The sequence below is a fragment of the Rhinatrema bivittatum genome, chromosome 9 (assembly GCF_901001135.1).
Source record: "Rhinatrema bivittatum chromosome 9, aRhiBiv1.1, whole genome shotgun sequence".
Classification (NCBI taxonomy): domain Eukaryota; kingdom Metazoa; phylum Chordata; class Amphibia; order Gymnophiona; family Rhinatrematidae; genus Rhinatrema; species Rhinatrema bivittatum.
In genome coordinates this window covers 109,676,379-109,699,057 of record NC_042623.1, presented here as the reverse complement: position 1 = coordinate 109,699,057, position 22,679 = coordinate 109,676,379, and the positions used below count along the sequence as shown (strand labels likewise).

Below are 22,679 nucleotides of genomic sequence, written 5' to 3'. Positions count from 1 at the left end.
TACACATCTTTTTGTGTAATTAACAGAATGACACACTGCTGATGTTAAGTGTTTTAGCATACAGAAGCTCATATACTTGGAAAGACAACTAGGACTTTCTCATGAAAATATAAAAAGGATGGTTGCACTAACTAGGGACTCTGGCTATAGCCATCCTAGTTAAATATGTCTAACAGATAAAAAGCAAGTAGCATGGTAAGCAATCTTGGATCAGAAGAGGCAATTTCCTGGTAAGAGTGAGGAAAGGGAGAACAGTAAAACAATATTTGTGTGATCAATTTAAGCTATGAATTGCTCAATGAAAAGATGGGCATCAGATCACAAAACTGAAAAGCAAACGGCAGAAGATTTAACAAAATCCTCTCTTCCATCTACATTTATTAGGCATTATCAGAAATTAGTTTGTCAACAGTTACCTTTTAATATCCCTGTGAGTATGGTTGTTTTCATGTAAGAAACTGATGCCTTGTGCTGTACCCTGAACAATGTTACATCTTGTAATCCATGGAAGAGGGGGACTGCCATCCTTAAAAGAAATTGCAGACAAAAATTATGTAACTCAGTATAAGTAAAACAGGTTCCATATGCATTTTTCTAAGACCCAAAAGTCTGCATTTCCATTTCCAAAGGGAATCCTACAGAATAAGACCATAATTTCAGATCGAATAAATAAAGATCAATTAACAAGTGGAAGTAATATACATCCAAGTGGACTAAAGGAAAATTAGTTCTTACCTGTTAATTTTCATTCCCGTAGTACCACAGATCAGTCCAGACTATGGGTTGAGCCTCCTGTCCAGCAGATGGAGACAGACCAAAACTGAAAGAGTATCCCATATCAGGACAGAGCCTACCCTGCAGCCCTTCAGTATAACCATTGTCAAAGCAGAAAAATATAAAGATACAGTAATGGATCGAGCAACTAACAAGAGAACTCAGAAACTTTAACAATTGCAAACATTGAATGGACTCTGTATAAGAACGCTCGTCTGAATGTCCATTGTCAAAGAGATGCTTCCAGTGCCTCTAATTATAATCACAGATGAAAAACATTCCGTATCCTGCAAAAAGAGGAAAGAAGCTTTGAGCAGACGGCAGGAAGTATAGGGAAGGGCGTCTGGACTGATCCGTGGTACTACAGCAACGAAAATTAACAGGAAAAAACTAATTTTCCTTTCCCTGTACGTACCTGGATCAGTCCAGACCATGGGATGTACCAAAGTTTCCCTAAACAGGGTGGGACTGAGACAGTCCCGCTCGAAGCAACTGCCGACCGAAGGAACCAAATACTGGCGCCTGTACATCAAGGCGGTAATGTTGAGCAAATGTATGCAGAGATTTCCATGTAGCTGCCCTGCATATTTCTTGCAGAGAGATCAATTGACTCTCCGCCCAAGAAGTAGCCTGAGAACATAAGGAATGGGCCTTTAGACCCTCTGGAACCGCTCGGCCTTGACAGATATAGGCCGACGTGATCGCCTCCTTTAACCAGCGAGCGATCATAGCCTTAGAGGCTTTGCCCGTATTGGGACCGCTTCACAGGACAAAAAGATGATCTGAGACTCGGAAGTCATTGGTGACCTGAAGAGAACATAGTAAGACACGCTTTACATCAAGACGGAGATCACCACCCCCAACCATACTTGCTATATCCTCGGGAGAGAATACGGGGAGCTCCACCGACTGATTGACATATGAAAAGAAGAAACAACTTTCAGTAAGAAAGATGGGACAGTCTTGAGGGAGACTCCAGAGTCCAAAAAGCGCAGAAAAGGCTCCCTGCAAGACAACGCTTGGATCTCAGACACCCGTCTGGCGGAGCAGATAGAGACCAGAAAAATTGTCTTGAGAATCAAATCCTTAAGAGTAGACTGACGGAGGGTTCGAAGGGTGCCCGACAGAGAGCCAGAAGGACCAAATTAAGACTCCACGAAGGACAAGTGGAACGAATAGGCGGATTCAAATGCTTGACGCCCTTGAGGAACTGGACAACATTTGGATGAGACGCAACCGCATAACCGTCAATATTACCCAAGAGGGAGCCGAGAGCGGACACCTGTACTCGAAGCGAGCCGAACGAAAGACCCTTGGAGAATGCGCCAACACGCCCAATTCCGCACAGTTTCGAAAACCTTCCAGACCCGTACATAGGCAAGTGAAGTAGAAGTCCAAGATGTTAAATCGGAGATACCTCTGATGCTCGTAACAGATTGGTATGTGTAAGTAGGCCTCAGTCAAGTCGAGAGAGGTCAGATATTCTCCGGGGTGAACAGCCGCTATTACCGCCCTCAGGGTCTCCATCCAAAAATGAGGCACCTTGAGGGCCCGGTTGACTCTCTTGAGGTCCAAAATGGGGCGGAAAGAACTGTCCTTTTTCGGCACCACGAAGTAGATGGAATACTGGCCGGCGCCTTGTTCCTCCACCGGGACTGGGACTATGGCCCCCAGCCCTTGGAGTCTGGCATACGGCAGCCTGCTTCCGATGTCCACACGGGGAGACTATGCGCAGATCCGGTAGGTCTCAAGCAAATTCTAAAGCGTAGCCTTTCTCGATTATCTCGAGGACCCATTAGTCCGATGTGATTTTGGCCCATTCCTCGAGGAATAGAGATAGACGACAACCTAAGTTTGGAACGGAGGAATGGGCCGGCCGAATCTCATTGGGAGGCGGGCTTGGCGGTGGAACAATGTGGGATGCCATCTCGGAGAGTGCAGCGGCCTCGAAAGGACTGAGACCAGGACTGAGATCTGGAGGAGTTTCCCCTAGACAAGGCCCCTCTCACCCGAGGATTATATCTTCGCTGACCCCGGAAGCGGGTATGTGTAGGGAAGAAGGCTCTCGACTGTTTCGAGCGGTCCTCGGGTAGTTTATGAACCTTGTTCTCACCCAAGGATTTAATAAGCTGCACCAGGTCCTCGCCAAAAATCAACTTACCTTTAAAAGGAAGCGTGCCCAACTGCGCCTTGGAAGACGAGTCAGCTGACCAATTACGGGCCAGAGAAGCTGTCTGGCTGAGACCGCTAAAGCCATTGCATTTGCTTGGACGCGGAACAACTCGTAAAGGGCATCCGCCCCATTCGCTATAGCGCCTTCCAATCTTTCAGCCTGCTCTGCCCCTGCAGACGGGAGGACCTGGGTGCTGAGCAATTGTTGAAACCACCTAAGGCTTGCCCGCTGCATGAGACTGCTGCAGATCGTCGCCCAAACTCCCAAGGCCAAGACTTCAAAGATGCGCTTGAGATAGAATTCTAGCTTGCGGTCTTGAACATCTTTCAGGGCCATAGCACCCACCACCGGAATGGTGGTGTGCTTGGTGACTGCAGACACAGAAGAATCCACCTTAGGAATTTTCAGCATGTCCAGGCACTCCTCGGGAAGATAATAGAGCTTGTCCATAGCCCTCCCCACTCGAAGCCCCGACTCGGGAGCTTCCCATTCCCGGAGAAGCATCAGCTTATGCATGGGATGGAACAGGAAAGTGCGTGGAAGGGCCCTGAGTCCCGCCAGGACTGGGGGGGGGGTCCCCCGACAAATCCGCATCCTGGTCTGGAACCGCCAATGGAGCAGGAGGATCCGGAGGGGGGAGCCCCTGGCACCACCGCACCCTGGTAGACCCCTGCGCATCCGGCGCCGTGGGAGCAGGTGGGGAGGGCATCAGAGGGATTTTAGGGGGAGGGGGACCTGGGGGGGTCCACCTCCTCTTGCAAGCTAGCTAAGTAAGATTTGTGCATTAGAAGCACAAATTCAGAAGAGAAACGAGGTCTGGATTTCCCGTGGGGGGGGGGGGGGGGGGGGAGTCAGTACCCTCATCTGGAGGCTGCACGGGGCTCAAATCGGGGGGGGGGGGGGGGTGTGAAACAGCAAAATCAGGCTCCTCTGTGTCCTGCAGCCCTGAAACAGGAGCTGCCGATATTCCCAATATGTCCACCATTCCCGCGGTTTGCCGACCCGAGAATGGCCTGGCCATACGTTTAGAGGACCTGCCCCGGGTCACTGATTTCTTCGCTGCCAAGGAAGGGCCCTCTCCCCCGGCAGGCACCCTGAACACAGCCCTTCGCGGGAGAGCCGAATCGAAGGCTCCCCGCAGGCAAGGCACAGATTAGAACGCGACATGTAAAAAATTACAAGCAGCAGTGCCTGAAGGAGCATGAGCAGGAGAATGAACCCTGCTCGCTCCTGTCTCTAAATAAAAGCTGCCGAGGTAAAATGGGCACCCAAGATTCACTTTAACTTTTTTTTTTTTAACCTGAGCAGTGCATGGGAATGAATCGTCCCTGCTGGCAGTGCCGGGGAATCAAGCATCCCGGGAGAGAGACAGCTGTCTAGGGGGAGTGACTGGACCACCAGTATTGCCCCACAGCAAAGGTACACCGGGAATAGGGAGCCTAGGCTGTATCACACAAGGGGCAAAGCCCCCCTAGACTCCCCCAAGAGCGAGGAGACAGTAATGTTTCCTGAAGAAAAACAGTCAAACTTTTTTTTTTTATAAACTTAACTTAGAGAAACAATAATACTTGCTTGATCTTGACAGAATTAGAGTAAGGAAAAGCCCCACAGGGCAAAGGCCAAAGAAGAAAAACCAGGGAACCGCAGGGTGAGCTGCCCGCATCTGCTGGAGACAGACAAATACTGAAGGGCTGCAGGGTAGGCTCTGTCCTGATATGGGATACCCTTTCAGTTTTGATCTGTCTCCATCTGCTGGGCAGGAGGCTCAACCCACGGTCTGGACTGATCCAGATACGTACAGGGAACATGGCAAATTAGAGAGAGAGATTTATGCCTCATTTCCTGCCTTACTTTTGTTCTCATGCAAAGGTGAAACATACATTCCAGCACAAAATGTCCCCTCCTGACTCCTTGGGCAAATGGATTCACTGGGTAGTTCCAACTCCATGACATTAGAATGTCATCCTTAACAGAGCTTTAGAAAACTTACTGAGAGGGAATGTACCTGCTTTTCTGATAGATTTTTATAGCCTAATGTATTTAAAACTATTTGTCCTGAGAAGGCAGGCCCCCTGCTTTCAGTTGAGTCTGATTTTCAATAAAGTGTGTGTGTGTGTGTATATATATATATATATATATGGTTTAGGAGGGAAAGCAGCTCTACTAGCAAACAAATAATTCAGAGTAAAAACAGTTACAATGTTGCCAATGTTAGTTTAGTTCCTGAAGAGTCGGTAGTGTTTAAAAGTTTTGGCAAGCTTGCCTTTTAACTGCTCCCATCATTAAGAAGATAAGTAAATCTTAGTGCTGCTGTGCTGACCTTTCTAAGAACTGTGCTGGAAGCACAATACAAACAACCAGAGTGAATACAAGGAAGGAATTCTTCAAAACAGGGAGCATTGGCAATAATAAAAAAAAAGTGCACAAAATGTTACTCTAAGAACATGTTAAATAATAATAATAAAAAGTACTAACATTTCTATAGATCCGCTAGGCAGACAAGCTACATCAAGAACGGCTCATTTGACATTTTAAGCATTTTATTATGGCCATCTTAAAACAGTATAAAAGGAAGACCAAAAAGGTTTAGTACAGATATATAAACCCAAGGCCTTTAGCACTATAAACCCTTACAAATTTCTTTTAATTAAGAAAGATATTAATTTCTATTTACTAGGGTTTACTCTGAATGCTTCATTTCCAGTTGCATTCTGACCTCTTAATGAGTGCCTAATAAAACTCAAGATAAGTTCATAAACCAGGAAAACAATATAACATTTCCTGGCATAACCAGATGGTATTCAAACCTGTCCTATTGCCTCCCCACCCATAGAGTTTTCAGGATATCCCTAATGAGGGCCAGTGCAAGGGTATTGGGTGCCCTAGGCGAGGGGGGGGAGGGGCACTGCTGCCCCCCCCCCCCCCCCCAACACCTGTTTCGTCGCAGACTGTGCTTTTCAGGGCCGTAAGCAGCGCTGCTCGTGACCCTGAGAAGCACACAGTCTCTATTTCTCTTTGCCGTGAGTGGGTAGGCCCCGCTAGTGGCACCACGTGGCTGCTCTTCAGCACCCCCTACGGCTCGGCGCTCTAGGCAAGTGCCGAAGTTTGCCTAATGGACGCGCCAGCCCTGTCTCTAATAAATATGTACGAGATATTTACATGGATGCCTGCAACCATTTGCAAATATCTCATGCGTATTTTGGCTGGGTAAGGAGGGGAAGTGGGAGGGCAAGGCCAAGGATCATAACCTACACTCAGATACACAGAAGAAACTGACATACAAAAGAGTGAATGGTGCATAGACATTTTCTTGGTTCTTTTTCGAAAATGGATTCCCTCTCCCCACTAGGTGTTTGTCCATCTTTCTCAGATCACTGCATAAATATGGCTGCTAGTCATTTAGAAGAAGGTTGGGCTCAATGGGCAATTGGTCTGCTTGCAATCTGTGTAATACGCACACAATAAATCTCTCAGACATGTAAGAGAATATTCTGTATAATTGTGAATTTCTGACCACTAAATTAAAAAATAAAAATCTGCATATAAGTTACAGGCAATACCATTTACTGGCCTAACATATTTATGACCAGATTTCAATTAAGCCATTAAAAAAAAAAAAAAAGTGATGGATGATGCTGCCTAAATATACAGCAAAATTGTTGGTTGATTCACATCAGTTTGTTACTAGTCGGAAATAGTTTTAAAGGATGATTGGTGGCTGGAGGTGGGAGTCAGTCTGAGCCCTCAGTTTCCTTCTCTACCTTATTTATGTGTCATGCCTTTGACCACTAACTGGTTGCCTTTAAAAAAGGCACTTAAAATCAGGGTTGGGGAATGACAAGTATTGTGTATTTTATGCACAGTAGCAATTAGGCCACACTGTAGCAAACATTAGGTAATGACAAAGTGAAGGAAAAGGGAGACAGCGGTCAATGCTATTTTCTTCGTTCCTTGTTCATTTTAAAAAGGAGCTATATTTTTTCTACAAGGATACTGTCTTCCATTGCTGGTTCTGTTCTCTTACCGTGGATTTGAATCGTAACATTTCTAAGCCAAAAAAAGTGAAGGAGCAGACTTTAAAAACTGAATATCCTTTAGAAATCAAAATGAACCAAGCCATGATTAACATGAACAGTGTGAAAAAATGAATTCTTATAAGGAAGAACTGGCTATAGCCATACACAATACAGAAGCCAGTAATCAATGACCCGCTAAAAAGAAATGTGAAAATATGCATTAGTACTGAAAAAATAAAGTTCACTAAAAAAAAAAAGCAACACAAACATGCAGGAAGTGTTGAAACCACAAAGTAATTCTTACACAAGAACAAAAGAAGTGCCATGCTGGGTCAGACCAAAGTCCATCAAGCCCTGCATCCTCTCTCAGACAATGGCCAGTCCAGGTCACAAGTAGCGATCAGAACCCAAATACTTGATCTATTCCTTGTATCTCACTCCCACGGATATGCACAGACTTTCTCCAAATCTACCTAGCTAATAATTGTATATGGAACTTGTCCAGCCATCTTTTGAACCCCACTATGTTAGTTATCTTGACCACATCCTCTAGCAACACATTCCACAGCTCAATTGTGCACAGAGTGAAAAAAATATTTCCTAGGACTTGTTTTAAATCTGCCGGTTGCTAGTCTCATGGAATGATACCTAGTCCTAGTGTCTGAAAGGGAAAATAACTTTTCCCTGTTTAGCTGTTCCATCCCATTCATGAGTTTATAAATCTCAGTCATATCCTCTCTAAATTGTCTCTTCTCCAAGTTAAAGAACCCTAATCTTTTTAGCCTTTCTCCATAAGGGAGCTTTTCCCATTGCCTTTATCATTTTTATTGCCCTTCTCTGTTATCTTTTCTATGTCTGCTATGATTATTTTTTTTTTAAACAGGGTGATCAGAACTGCACATAGTACTCACAGTGATGTCGCACCATGGATTTATACAAAGGCATTATTATGTTCTCAGTTTGGTTTTCTATTCCTTTCCAAATAATTCCTAACATTCCATTTGCCTTTTTAACTGCTGACACACACACACACAAAGTCGAAGATTTCAAGGTATTGTCCACAAGAACTTTGAGGTCCTTTTTCTGAGTTATGGCTCCTAAAACGGAACCCAGCATAGTGTTCATGTGGTTGGGATTATTTTTCCCTTCATGCATTACTTTGCACTTGTCCAAATTAATTTGCATCAGCTATTTAGATGGCCAATCTCCTAGTTTCACAAGGTCCTTCTTAGTTCCTCATAAATCTGCTGCTACTTTAACAACTCAAAAACAAATTTTGTGGCATCTGCAAAGCTGGTCACCTTACTTGTCATTACCTTTTGCAGATCATTTATGAATATGCTAAATCTTACAGGTCTCTACACAGAACCCTGGGGCACTCCACTAACAATCTTTCTCCATTTGGAAAACTGACCATTTAGTCCTACCCTCTCTATTTCTTGTTTTCTATCCAGTTACCAATCTACAGTAGAACACTGCCTCCTATCCCATGACCTCCCAGTTTCCCAAGGGACTCTGTCAAATCTAAATTCATTATAATCAACCAGCTCACCTTCAAAAAATCATCTAGTAAATTAGAAAGGTAAAACTTCCCTTTGCAAAAGCCATGTCTATCTACATGCTCAGTAATTTTGCTTATTTATTTAAGGTTTTTCTATACCGGCATTCATGATAAGATCATATCATGCCGGTTTACATATAACAGGGGGTGCAAAAACTGTTCTTTTGACAAGTGTGAAGGAAGCAAAAGTTACAATAAAACAAGGTTGTAGAACTGGGGGAGGAAGGAGACAAGGATAGCAGCGTAAAAAATTTACAGAGGTAACTTATTTACAATGTGCAGTGATGTCTCTTTATGGATAATTACATTGGGCAGTGAGGTCTCTCAATGGATATTTGACTCCGGAAAGGCTTGCTTAAATAGCCAAGTCTTAAGTTTTTTTTTGAATGTTGGTAAGCAGGGTTCAAGTCAAAGGTCCGGTGGTAAGGTATTCCAAAGAGAGGGGACCGCTGTAGAAAAGGCCCGGTCTCTGAGTGCCTTATGGAGTGTAGCTTTAGTTGGGGGAACGGACAGGGAGCCTTTGTAGGCGTCTCTGATAGGTCTGGATGATGAGTGTATTCCGAGGGGGATTTGGAGGTTGAGAGGGGCCTGTGAGTGGATGGATTTGTGGATGATGGTGATGGACTTGTGTAGGATTCTGTAGTGTATTGGCAGCCAGTGAAGATTAGATAGAATTGGCGAGATGTGGTCTCTTCTTCTGGAATTTGTCAGAATTTGTCAGAATTTTAGAAATAGCTTCTACCATTTTGCCCAGCACTGACATCAGTCTACAGTTTTCTGATCACCCCTAGAGTCCTTTTAAAAATTGGTGTCACACGGACCACCCTCCAGTCTTCAGGTCCATGGCTGTTTTAATATAACCAACATGGAGATATTTTATTTATAAAGAAATATGGTAGCTTGTATCCAGGGAAAATCTTGAAGTTGATCACAGTTGATCACAGTTTTGTATTACCTTTTAAAAATAACCATAATAATTGCCAAACTGGCAACACACCAGAACAACCTCGAGCCCAGTATCCTCTCTCCAGCAGTGGCAAACATCAGATGCTTGGTATGTGCAGAATCAAGTCTCACTGAATTAAGAATTTTGTCTTGGATGCTTGAAATCATTGTTTTTATAAAGGGTTCAGATGTGCTGCGTAGATAAGTTTACATAAAGTAATTTCATTACTAATGAAAAAAAACAGGTTTATCTGTGACAGTGCTAATGAGCACAGTAGGTTGTAACTTGAAGGACTTAAGAGATGATGTGTATTATCAATTTAGTTGATAAATTAGTCAGCTATGATAGTCCTGTAAAAGATGAGGAAAGGGAAGTCTAGAAGTTGTAGGTGCTACCGTTCTCCTGGATTAAACAGACCTGGTACAAAGACTGCAACAGTGTACAACTGGTCTAGAAACTATTCAGTTAGTTAAAAAAAAAAAAAGCTACAACAAGGGTAGGCAACCTTTTTGAAGTGGTGTGCTAAGATTTAAGTCAGGGGTGGGCAACTGCAGTCTGAGTGTCTAAGTGCCTCACGTCAGTCAGGTTTTCAGGATATCTATCATGAATTTGCATGCAGTGAAGGCACAGTTTGCCGACCCCTGCGTTACAGTCTTCTCGGTTTTCATTGACATCCTTCTGTGCCCCTTATTTATTTATTTTTAATTTTTCTATACCGAAGTTCCTGTACGAATACAGATCACACCGGTTTACATAATAACAACAAAATTCGCTTAGGAGCGTTACATATAACAAATAACCTATAACAAATAACAAAGAACAACATAACAAAGAAGGCATAAAAATATGAAAAGAATTTTAACTTAATATATAGTAAGCAGAAACATATCCTATCATATCAATTAACTTCTCGTAAATATGTATCGGTGGAAAGCTTTGGAAAGGTGGGTGGGAAACAAAGTGTGAGCCAATTACGGTAGAAAGAGAGGGGGAATAAACAGTCGGAGATTGCAAGAAATAAGAGACTATAAAGGCTGGAATCTGGAGTATGGGAAGAATAGCATTAGGAGTCTGGGAAGGCTAGGCTGAATAGCCATGTTTTAAGTCTTTTTTTGAAGGAAGATGGACACTGCTCTTGCCTGAGGTCTGGTGGTAATGTGTTCCATTGATGGGGTCCTGCTGTTGAGAGGGCCCTCTTTCTTAGGGCTGATTTTGCTTGTGGGGCAAACAGGGTGTCTTTATAGGCACTTCTAATGGGTGTGAGGTGTGAATTGAATGGTGGTGTCGATGGATGTGAGGTTGTGTTTAGCTTTATGGATAATCGTGAGGACTTTGAAGAGGATCCTGAACTTGACGGGAAGCCAGTGGAGGTGCTGAAGAACGGGGGTGATATAATGTAAGGGAAAAAAAAAGAGATCATAACACAAATGTTTCATATCTAGTTGCATCTGGACCCATAATTTGAAAAACTTTTGTTTAATCACTTGGTACCAACTGGTGAATCAAATACATTTACACAGTCTCAGTTTGTCAAAATTATAAGATTATATAAGAATGAAAAAAATAATAGCTGCGAGTTTAACCTACCAGACAAGCCAACCTGTCTAACAATGAACCGTTGGGCATGTAAACATACACCAGGCAATGTTCATCACTGTCATTACAGAAACCAATCAGCTCTACTAAGTTTTCATGTCGACACCTGTCAAAAAAAACCAAAAACATCTTTGATGAATTCATTAGTGAAACTTCTATTAGATCTCATTTAAATTAATTATTTCTACCTGGTGGCTTAAAATGAATGGTACAGTTATAACTGGTTTGACCAAAATGCTACAGAGAAAGTATTTTTTTTTTTTTTTTTAACATCCTGCATTGCAGTAAAGTCTGTGTATATTGCACACACAGAATCTCCCCAAGTATTTTCGAAGCAAACTTATGTTTGTATGTTCGCTTTGAAAATCCTCAGATAATGACATAAGAACCACCCCATACTGGGTTAGACCAAGGGTCCATCAAGCCCAACATCCTGTTTCCAGCAGTGGCCAATCCAGCATCTACTGTTTGGGATCTAATACATGCTTGCTTACTCTCAGGGATAAGCAGTGGCTTTCCCCAAGTCTATCTAGTTAATAACTAACTGTTTATGGTCTTTTCCTCCAGGAACTTGTCCAAATGAGGATCCATTGCCAAATTCACCTTCTGCCTGTAGGTGGTGCTGTGAGCTGCTTGGACTATTTACCTAATCCTTCCAGCCCTATACCCCTCATATCCTCCCTCAACAGCCATCTTGTTTCCTGCATAGACTTGTATTTATACTCAAGAGGTTTTGTCAGTTAGTTCTCAGAGCTTTGTCCTAATTTCTGGTCTTTGTTCTCTGGCTCCATCTTGGTTACCTGAATCCAGAAGATTTCTTCATCTCCAGTTTCTGTCTTCAGTGTTTCTGCTTGACCTCTTGTGTTCCTGGTGTGCTCCAGCTTCCCACACCATTCCACGCTTGTTTTAGGGGCTACCCCCATTCCTCACTAGCTACCAGCACCTGAGGGCTTAACGTGGAGGGGAAGGTGGTTGGCTTAGGCGGAACCACCCCACTTTTAGGTTTTCAATCATCAGCCTGGATTTACCTCTCTGAATTGTCAAGCCGCTCATTCCAATCCTCAGATGAATGTCACAAAATTCTTTTTAGGCCAACTACACTAAAATGTTTTTATCACATACTAAAATAATGAATTCCAGAGCTTGTGTATTGAGTGAAAATTATTTTCTCTATTTTGTTATAAATGTGCTATTTAGTAACTTCACTGTGTCCCCTAGTCTTTGTATTTTTTGAAACAGTAAAATAACTGATTTACATTTACTCGTTCTATTCCACTCATGATTTTATGGACATCTATCATATTCTCCCCCCCCTCAGTCATGTCTTCGCCAAGCTGAAGAGCCCCAACCACTTCAGCTTTTCCTCATAGGGGCCTGTTCCATCCCCTTTATCATACTGATCGCCCTTCTCTGTTCTTATTCTAGTTCCACTGTATCTTTTTTGACATGAGGCAACCAGAATTGCACACAGTACTGTAGGTGTGGTCGCACCATGAAGCAGTATTATGATATTCTCCATTTTATTCTTCATTCCTTTCCTAATAATATTCTTATTATGTTTACCATCACCATACACAGAGCCAGGGATTTCAACGTAATATTCACAATTATAACAAAATCCTTTTTCTGGGTGATAACTCCTAATATGGAACCTAATATTGTGTAACTGCAGTTTGGATTATTTTTCCTTATATGTACTTTGCACTTGTCTACATTAAATTTAATCTGCCATTTGAATGCCTAGTTTCCTAGTCTCACAAGTTCTTCCTGCAATTTCTCACAATCCATTTGTGATTTAACAACTTGGAATAATTTTGTGTCTTCAGATTTGATCACCTCACTTGTTCTCTTTTCCAGATCATTTATAAATATATTAAAAAGCACTGTTTTCCAGTACAGATCCCTAAGGAATTCCACTGTTTACCTTCCTCCTTTGAGAAAACTAACCATTTAGTCCTATTATCCATTTCATGTCTTAACTAATCCACAACAGGATTCTCCTCCAATCTCATGACTTGGCTGAGTATACACACAAATTATCTTGCACAAAGTTACATTTGCTCCAAGCAGGGCAATTTATGTGCATTTTTTTTTTTAAATAAAAAAGTATGTTCATAAGTCCCAACTCCACCTCCTTGGACCATCTCTCCTCCATGCAGTTTTACATGCACTGAGCTAGAGTCAAATTTAGAACAGCTATTTACATGCATAAAAATCAGATCTTATGCACATAAATAGTTTGGAAAATTACCCACAAAATGATCAGTATGATATAGCTTTTTTTTTTTTTTTTTTAAGTGACTACTGGCTACTGTTTGGTGTTGCTGTGTCAATCCTTGAAACTTTCCCATGTTGCAAGATAAAAACTTTGCAATTTTCTGCTGCTCATTTGTGATTACTAACTAATATACTTAGGTGTGTTAATTCTTCTGGTGTTCAATAAATTGACCTTTCAGTAGCTCTCCATATGCTGTTTATTGTTCACCTGCTATAATGCCTGAAACTAGTACTGACAGAAGCTGTAGAATAAAGCAATCAATACAGATCCCATTGTCTCCAACAAACTCTGTAGCAATCTTAGGTCTGGGTCAAATCAATGGTAATTTTGAAAATAGGATGCTTTCTAAGTAATAACTATGAGACCTAAATTACAAACCTAACTAAACAGTACCTTTTTTTGACAAAAGGTCTATTCTTATACAACTATAAGTAGTTCATTGATTTTCTAATTCAAAGTTAGAGGCTGAAGGCACTTTTGCCTGCCTAGGATGACTGCAAACTGTGGGTTTATATTAGCATCAGCCAAATTCAGTAATGTGCACAAAAGATTTCAAAATGATATTCCAATCTATGTATATAGTTTGCAATAAACCTAAATAAGTTAAGAGCAATAGATAAAGCAACTCGGACAGCAACACTATACGGTATAGAACAGAGGACATTTTTTGTTCACAGAAGGCCAGTATTTGTTTTTCTCTCCCCAATGTACACTGTGTCCATAGAGACCTGTTTACTGAACTATATTAGTTTTCACAGGGAGATTTCACTCTTAACACACTTTTACTTGATGAAAATTTTAAGAAGCTAATATGCAAAATAGATCAATCTAGCATGGATCATGTTAATACTCACATCCACTTTAATGCTGGCATGGATTTTAACGCACATTAATGCAACAGAATTAACATGTTATATATACAGTAAAGGCTTTATGACCTTTACTGAATATGCATTAAATTTGCTGCAAAAACACCCATTTGTAATGTGATATTTTCTGTTTGGTTCACACCTTTCTATTGTTGAAACCAATACTCAATGCATGTTACAATATATGATTAAAAAGTCTAGTGAAATAACAGATCAATACATAAACATAACAAATCATTGACATTCTAGACAATATCAAATTAAAATCAGCATAAAAGTAAACATTGCAATAAAAAACAGTAAATCAGTTTCCTAATTATCCCCTCTTCCTCCTCTCCTTAATTGGAGGAGGAGGAGGAGGATCACAATATACACAGCAGAATGGTGCAGTTTTTGGCCATTCTTAGCAGAATAGCTCCAGCTTTCAAGTTGGCTAGGGATTGTCTGTGGACTGCAGTCTTCAAGTCGTGCCACAGATTTGCTAATGGATTCAGGTCTGAGCTTTGACAGGGCTACCTTGAGGTCATTCACTTTCTTCTTGCTGAGCCACTCCTTTGTTGCTTCTGCTCTGGATCACTGTCCTGCTGAAAGGTGAATCTTCTCCTCAGTCCCAAGTCTATGGCAAACTGGAATAGGTTTTCCTCCAGGCTCTGCCTGTAGTTTGCACCGTCCAACTTTCCCTCAATCTTCAAAAGCTTCTTTGTTCCCATTGCTCCAAAGTATCTCCACATCATAATGCTGCCCCACCATGCTTTACTGTAGGGATGGTGTTAGCAGGGTGATGTGCTGTGTTTTATGTCACACATATCGCTTAGCACAGAGGCCAAAAACTTCCAGTTTGGCCTCATCAGACCACAAAACCTTCTCCCACATGTGTGCAGTGTCCAAGTATTTCTTTGCAAATCCCTTGTGGCATATTATATGGCTTTTCTTCAGCATTAGTTCCCTTCTTGCCACCCTCCAATACAGACCATAAGAATATAAGATTCGCCATACTGGGTCAGACTAAAGGTCCATCAAGCCCAGTATCCAGTTTCCAAAGTGGCCAATCTAGGTCAAAAGTACCTGGCAGGATCCCCAAAATTCAACAGATTCCATTTTGTTTATTCCAGGGATAAGTAGTGGATTTCTCCAAGTCCACCTTAATAATGGTTTATGGACTTTTCTTTCAGATATTTGACCAAACTTTTTTTTTAAAACCAGTTACATCAACAGCTTTCACCACATCCTCCAGCAATAAAATTCCAGAGTTTAATTATGTGTTGAGTAAAAAAATATTTTTGTCTTAAAAGGTATTACCTAGAATGTTCATTGTGTGTCCCCTAGTCTTTGTACTTTCTGAAAGAGTAAACAACCGATTTGGGTTTACCATTCCACACTCATTTTTATAGACATCTATCATATGTCCCCTCAGCCGTGTCTTCTCCAAGCTGAAGAGCCCTAACCCAGGGCTTCCCAAACCCGTCCTGAGGACCCCACAGCAAGTCGGATTTTCAAGATATCCACGATGAATATTCATGAGATACATTTGCATATACGGCATCTCCATGGTATGCAAATGTATCTCATGCTTCAAACACAATAGTGGTAATAAAGATGAAGTGGTTGAAGAAGGAAACAGAATTTCCCAATATATTCTGGCCACATTTACATTTTTGCCTAAAGCAGAAGCACTTTATTAAAAAAAATTAATAAATAAAAGTCCTAGTGAAACTGGGCAGACTAGAGGAAAATTGGTTCTTACCTGCTAATTTTCGTTCCTGAAGTACCACAGATCAGTCCAGAAAAGTGGGTTTATGCATCCCTACCAGCAGATGAAGGCAGAGAACAAAACTTTGAGGCACTACTAGATAAGCAAGAGTGCTACCTGCAGTCCCACAATACTGACCTGTACCCAAGTCAAGATGTCTACCTTAAACCCCCAATAAACCTGGGGTGAACAGAGATTAAAGGTTGTAGCCCCCTGAAAACAAAGTTCTCTTAGCCTAACAAAACACACCTCTCAAACTATATATCACATATCAGCTCAGCAACATCCAGAAGTGAGGAAGACTTTCGAAAATGGGGGATGGGTCTCTGGACTGACCTGTGGTACTTCAAGAACGAAAATTTGCAGGTAAGAATCAAATTTTCCTTTCCTGTTCATACCCTGGATCAGTCCAGACATGTGGGATGTACCCAAGCCCCTCAATTCTGGGCAGGAACTCGAAAGACCCATGCGCAACGCACTTTCCCCAAAATATGCCTCACTTCCAAGCAGTAATGTTTGATAAAAGCGTGAAGAGAAGACCACTTTGCCACATGACAAATCTCCTGTGGAGAAAGCAGTTGGCACACCGCCCACGAGGTTGCCTGCACCTTAGTGAAAATCGCTCTCAACCCCTCCGGCACCGACTGGCCTTTACAGATGTAAGCCGAAGCTATTGCCTTTTTCAGCCATTGGGCAATAGTACAATTGGAAGCCTTATTTCCCTTCTTAGTGCCACTGCATAGGACAAACAGATGATCAGATTTACGAAAGGCATTTGTCACCTTAAGATATTGCAAAAGAATTCTGCGCACATCCAACAAGCGAAGCTCTCTCGCCATAGAAGCATCTGCAGACAAATTTGGAAAGGCAGTAACTTGATCACCTGGTTAATGTGAAAGAAGGAAACCAACCCCCCTCCTCTGAAAAATGCAGGAAAGGGTCCCTACATGACAAAGCTTGCAGCTCGGAAATCCTTCTAGCTGAACAGATAGCCACCAGGAAAACAGCCTTCAGGGTTAAGTCCTTTAGAGAAGCCCTCTTAACCGGTTCAAAGAGAAGACCCACACAGCACCAGAAGAGCTAAGTTCAGATTCCATGCTGGACAAATCTTCCAAACCGGAGGACACAGGTGTTTTGCCCCCTTGACGAAATGAACCACATCCAGATGAGACACCAAAGGTCTTCCCTGAATCCTACCTCGAAGGGAACCTAAGGCTGACAACTGAACCCGAAGGGAATTATAGGCCAAACCCTTAGCCAAACTGCTTTGCAAAAAGGCTAGAATCTGCGGAACGTCCCCCTTCAAAGGCTGCATCTTGGTCTGTAATCCCCAGGATTCAAAGACTCTCCATTCTTGGACTTAAGCCAAAGACATGGAAGGCCTCTTTGCCTGAAGCAAAGTTGCAATCACAGTCTCCGAATAACCTTTCAAGCAGAGCAGTCACCTCTCAAAACCCAAGCTGCTAGAAAGAAGCAATCCTCCTGGTCTGAAAATATGGGTCCCTGCCACAACTCTGACAGATGGGCCAAGCGAATGGGACTGTCTATCGCTAGATGAAGAAGGTCCGCAAACCACAGCCGATGAGGCCATTTGGGTGCCACCAGAATCACCTTGCCCAGATGAAGCTAGATGCGCCGCAGCACTCAACCGAGAGGCCAAGGTGGAAACACATGCAGCAACAGATGTGCCAGCCAAGGTTGAACGAGAGCATCTATGCCCTCTGATCAGACCTCCCTTCCTCGAATGAAAAACCAATCCGCCTTTGCATTTCCTGGAATCACCTTGAGGTCTACCACTGGTCTGCCCCCACCTGGCCTGAATCAAGGCGAAGGCCTCAGCCAACTCCCATTCTCCCGGATCCAGTCGCTATCTGCTGAGGAAGTCCACCTGCACGTTGTCTACTCCGGCCACATGGGAAGCTGCTATTCTTACTAGATGTTTCTCTGCCCAAACAATTCTTTTGCCTCCAGCGCTACTAGACGACTCTTCATTCTGCCCTGATGGTTGATATATGCCACTGTTGTCGCATTGTCCGAGAACACTTGAACCGACTTGCCCTGAATGAGCGGGAGAAAACACCAGTATGGCTTCACGCAATGCCCTGGTTTCCAGCCAATTGATGGACCAGGTCGTCTCCGACAACGACCACTGACCCTGGGCAGATTTCCCTTGACAAATTGCCACCAAGCCCGAGAGACTGGCATCAGTGGTCCCCACCACCCAGTCGGGCACTTCAAGGTCACCATGACAGCCACCATGGGTGACTGGACCTGGCCTCCTCTGGCAATGGCAAAGGAAGCTGAAATTCCTCCAAAAGAGGATTCCAACAGGACAACAGAGCCGTCTGCAGAGGACACATGTAAGCAAAGTCTTAAGGAACTAATTCCAGCATAGAAGCCATGGAACTCAGTACCTATAAATAATCCAAGACCCTGGGAACAGACCTGACTCTGCAATTTGACTAAAATTTCCAAAGTCAGAAACACCTTTCCTAACCAAGTATCAAAGTGCGCCTCCATATATTCCAACAACTGGGCCAGCTTCAAATGATTCTTTGCCAGATTCATCACCCACCCTAATGAATCCAGGAGTTGCAGGACCCGCTGAACTGAGTGCCAACAATCCACTTCCGATTTCGCCTGTACAAACCAATCGTCCAGGTACGGGTGCAGCAGGATACCTTCCTTCCTGAACCGCTGCCGCCACCACCATCACCTTTGTGAATGTGTGTGGCGCTGTCGCTAAACCAAAGGGATGAGCCTGAAACTGGAATTGCACCTCCAGGACCATGAATCTCAGGAACCTCTGGTGTTCAGCCCGAATGGGGATATGAAGATAGGTTTCAGTCAAGTCCAACTATGCCAGAAACTCCCCTTTGCACACTGCCGCTATCATTGTGCGTAATGTCTCCATCCAAAAGCGTGGCACCAGAATGGCAGCACGGACCTTCTGCAGATCGAGAATGGGCCAAAAGGGCCCATTTTTTGGTACCACGAAGTACCGACCCTGCCTCCTCTCCAGAGGTGGTACTGGAACAATGGCACATAGGAGCTGTAGTCATTGCAACATCTCTTGCTCTGACTCTCGCTTGCCCCAGGAGATTACAAAGGTGTCCCTGAGCGGACGAGAAAATTCTAAGGCGTAGCCATCTCTCACCACCTCCAGGACCCACTTGTCTGACATGATCTTGGTCCACTCCTCGTAAAAGAGGGACAACCTCCCTCCAATAGCCTCTGGAGAGGAGTGGACCAGCCCGCATTCATTGACCAATCTTACTTCCACCTCCCTCGGAGGCCTGCGTTGGGCTTGAAAGAACAGCTGTGTGCCCAAACTCTGTTTTTGTGCCGCCGTCGGCGCAGGACTCCTGTCAGCGCAAAACCTCCTTGCTTCTTGGAAGTGAGTTTGCGGAGGAAAAAACCTCTTGGGGATTTTTTTGTCCTCAGGCAACTTATTGCCCTTCGACTTCCCCAATTGCTTCATGAGCTGCTCCAAATCCTCTCTAAACAGCAGCTTTCCCTTAAAGGGGAAGTTAGACAGCTGGGCTTTAAACCACACATCTGCTGACCAATTTCGTAGCCATAGGAGTCTCCTTGACGCTACCGCTGAGACCATACTTCTGCTGGAAGTCTGGATCATGTCATACAGGGCATCCACCACATAGGTCACTCTCGCTTCCAAGCAGGCAGCCTGGGCCACCTCAATGGCCAATCCAGACCGCTTATCGTGCGCCTTCTGCACCCAGCATAAGCAGGCTCTCTGCATCAGACTTCTGCAGACCGCCTCACAAAGGCTCAGCGCCGAAACCTCAAACAGCCTCTTAAGAAGGATTTCCAGTTTCCGATCCTGGATATCCTTCAAAGCAGCAGCAGCAGCACCTACCACTGGGATGGTCATCTTCCTGGTAACCACGAAACTGCAGCATCCACCTTGGGAATCTTCCATGCCTCCAACATCTGTTCCGGCAAGGGATATCATTTAGCCATAGTCCTGCCTACCTTCAAGCTCGCTTTGGGAGATTCCCACTCCCGATCCACCAACTTCTACAGAGAAGGGCAACCAAAATGATAAAGGGAAAGGCTGAAGAGGTTAAGGCTGTTCAGCTTGGAGAAGAGATGGCTGAGGGGGGATATGATAGAGGTCTTTAAGATCATAAGAGGTCTTGAACGAGTAGATGTAAATCTGTTATTTACACTTTCAGATAATAGAAGGACTAGGGGGCATACCATGAAGTTAGCAAGTAGCACATTTAAAACTAATCGGAGAAAATTCTTTCATTCAATGCACAATTAAGCTCTGGAATTTGTTGCCAGAGGATGTGGTTAGTGCAGTTACTGTAGCTGGGTTCAAAAAAGGTTTGGATAAGTTCTTGGAGGAGGAATCCATTAACTGCTATTAATCAAGTTGACTTAGGGAATAGCCACTGCTATTAATTGCATCAGTAGCATGGGATCTTCTTGGTGTTTGGGTACTTGCCAGGTTCTTGTGGCCTGGTTTGGCCTCTGTTGGAAACAGGATGCTGGGCTTGATGGAGCCCTTGGTCTGACCCAGCATGACAATTTCTTATGTTCTTATCTTAGGCAACAGAAAAGCCTTAGGAGGCCACTGTAATCCCTCCAAGACTGGGTTTACCCCCTCATTATCCAAATCTTCCTGAGTGACCTTAATCCCCAGTTCCTCCAGAACATGGGGAATTAGTGGGCCCAATTCATCCCTGCTGAACAGGTGGACCACCCGAGGATCATCACCACCCGCGATCGGAACCTCGTCCAGGTCCTCCATTGGATCCCCCAACGTGCTAACAGAGTCCCTGCCTGGATCTACCAGCCCTTGCCCTATCTGATCCAGATCATCCATCATCTGATGTGTCTTCCTCCATGGACCTCTTGAGACCCCAACCCCGCCTGCCTAGGCTTCTTGGCTGCCTGGGACGTCCTAGGTAAAGGCCTCTTGGTCCCTGTTCCCTCCCTGGCCAAATAGGCCTTATGGAGCAGAAGGACAAAATCCAATAAAAAAGGTTCTGGATCAGAGGAAGAAGGGTCCAGGTCCGCATCCCCCTGCACCTGTTCCCTTTCCCTGCCACCAGCAGGGTCTTGTTCCACGGAAAACAGTGTGAGGGAAGTCCTGAGGCTCTGAAACCGCAGCCTGGCTCCCAGCACATGTAGAGAAAAATGGCCACCGGCTCCTCCAACCCCACACTGGGCCTCGAGAACCAGCCCAGCCATCCTCATGCTCCTGCCGCCCCCTCCGGAGGTCCCAGCTCCTCCAGAGACACATTTGCGGCAAAACGTGGCCAAATCAAGGACCGTTCAACAAGAACCGCAGCCATGACAAACTTTGCTGCGCTGTGCGGAGGCGACATGCCGGCGATTGGGCCTAAAAATAGCCCCCACCAACACAAGGAGAGGATCGGTACTGTCCGGTGCTGAAAACAGCCCCTGGGCCCAACTGAGAAACAAATTTGGCCTCCCCACCCTGCACCCTTATCTGCCTCCCGGCAGAGAACAACTCCAGCTGCTCACAATGCCTCAGCCCTGGCTCCTTTGCTTTCTGAGAACCCCCCCCTTTTTTTTTTTTTTTCTTTCAATAAACTTAAAACATAAAGACACATAGGGCCAGGGAAGGGAAGAAAATAAATACTTCCCTGCTTCTGAAGGAGGCCAAGCGGTGAAGGTGCCTGGGACCTAGATGGGGAGGGACCCCTGGCTTTCACCTCCCCTCCAATGACGAGGGCTGAGACAAACCAGAGATCTCCAACCCCTTGCTTGCCCTGCTCTACCTGAGGGATGGCCCACGAAGAAACCTAACACCTCAGGGAGCTGAAATCTCCTTATAGATTTTTTTTTTTAAACTCCAGACTGCAGGTTTGTACCTCTACCATCTGCTGGAAACAGAGAAATACTGAGGGACTGCAGGTGGCACTTTTGGTTATGTAGCAGTGCCTCAAAGATTTGTTCTCTGCCTCTATTTTATTTAATTTATTTAAAAGTTTTTTATATACCGCACATGGGGTCACTTACGTGTCCGTCTAGGCGGTTTACAATTTACATACACAATAAAAACAATTTGAACATAAGACACAATAAAACAAAATAATTCTTTCTTTACAAGTATCAAGCAGATATAGATAATTCAGAGTAAACATTTAAATGGTGGTACTGAGATTATATGCTTCATTAAATAGAAAGGTTTTAACCATCTTTTTGAATTCATTTCGATTAGATGTCATTCGGATACTGTCTGTTATAGAGTTCCACAAGGAAGGACCAAAAACTGAGAAAGCTCTGTTTCTTGTTAGGGCTAAGCTAGTAGATCTGACTGACGGAATTTCCAGTAAACATTTGTCTGTGGAACGGAGTTGTCTTGTTGGTTTATATATCGCTCGTAGGGATGCATAAACCCACTTGTCTGGTCTGATTTGGGGTACGAAGAGGAATTGGGGATTATAGTCCTTACTATTACATGTTTGTAGTGGGTCTTTTTCCTCCTTTTAGTAAGGCTTCACTCCCTGTTCATATCACATTTAAAATTATATCATTAGGTTGCGACTCTACTACATTAAAAGTAAGCACGACTAGTGTAGCGCACAAATAAATACCTCTAACCATGTAATGAATCTGAAATTCTGGGTAATCAACATCACAATTCTAATCTATTCATACTGCAGCTGAAGTGACAATTTAAGTTCATCACATTAAAAGGGTACTACTACTTGTAC

The 22,679-nt window shown here is 43.7% G+C and overlaps 1 protein-coding gene across 7 annotated transcripts in view; it reads right to left on the bottom strand.

The window, feature by feature from the left end:
- The window catches only part of IRAK4 (interleukin 1 receptor associated kinase 4), a 92,077-nt gene that overhangs the window by 25,938 nt on the left and 43,460 nt on the right, over positions 1-22,679 (bottom strand). For all 7 annotated transcript variants that reach the window (XR_003858553.1, XM_029615193.1, XM_029615192.1 and 4 more), the window contains exons 7-8: positions 11,058-11,172; positions 417-526 (exon numbers count right to left, since the gene is read on the bottom strand). Coding sequence is in view for 6 of the 7 variants with exons in the window: in XM_029615193.1 (XP_029471053.1) it covers positions 417-526; positions 11,058-11,172 (225 nt within the window). In the remaining variant the exon portion in view is untranslated. The remainder of the gene's footprint in view (positions 1-416; positions 527-11,057; positions 11,173-22,679) is intronic.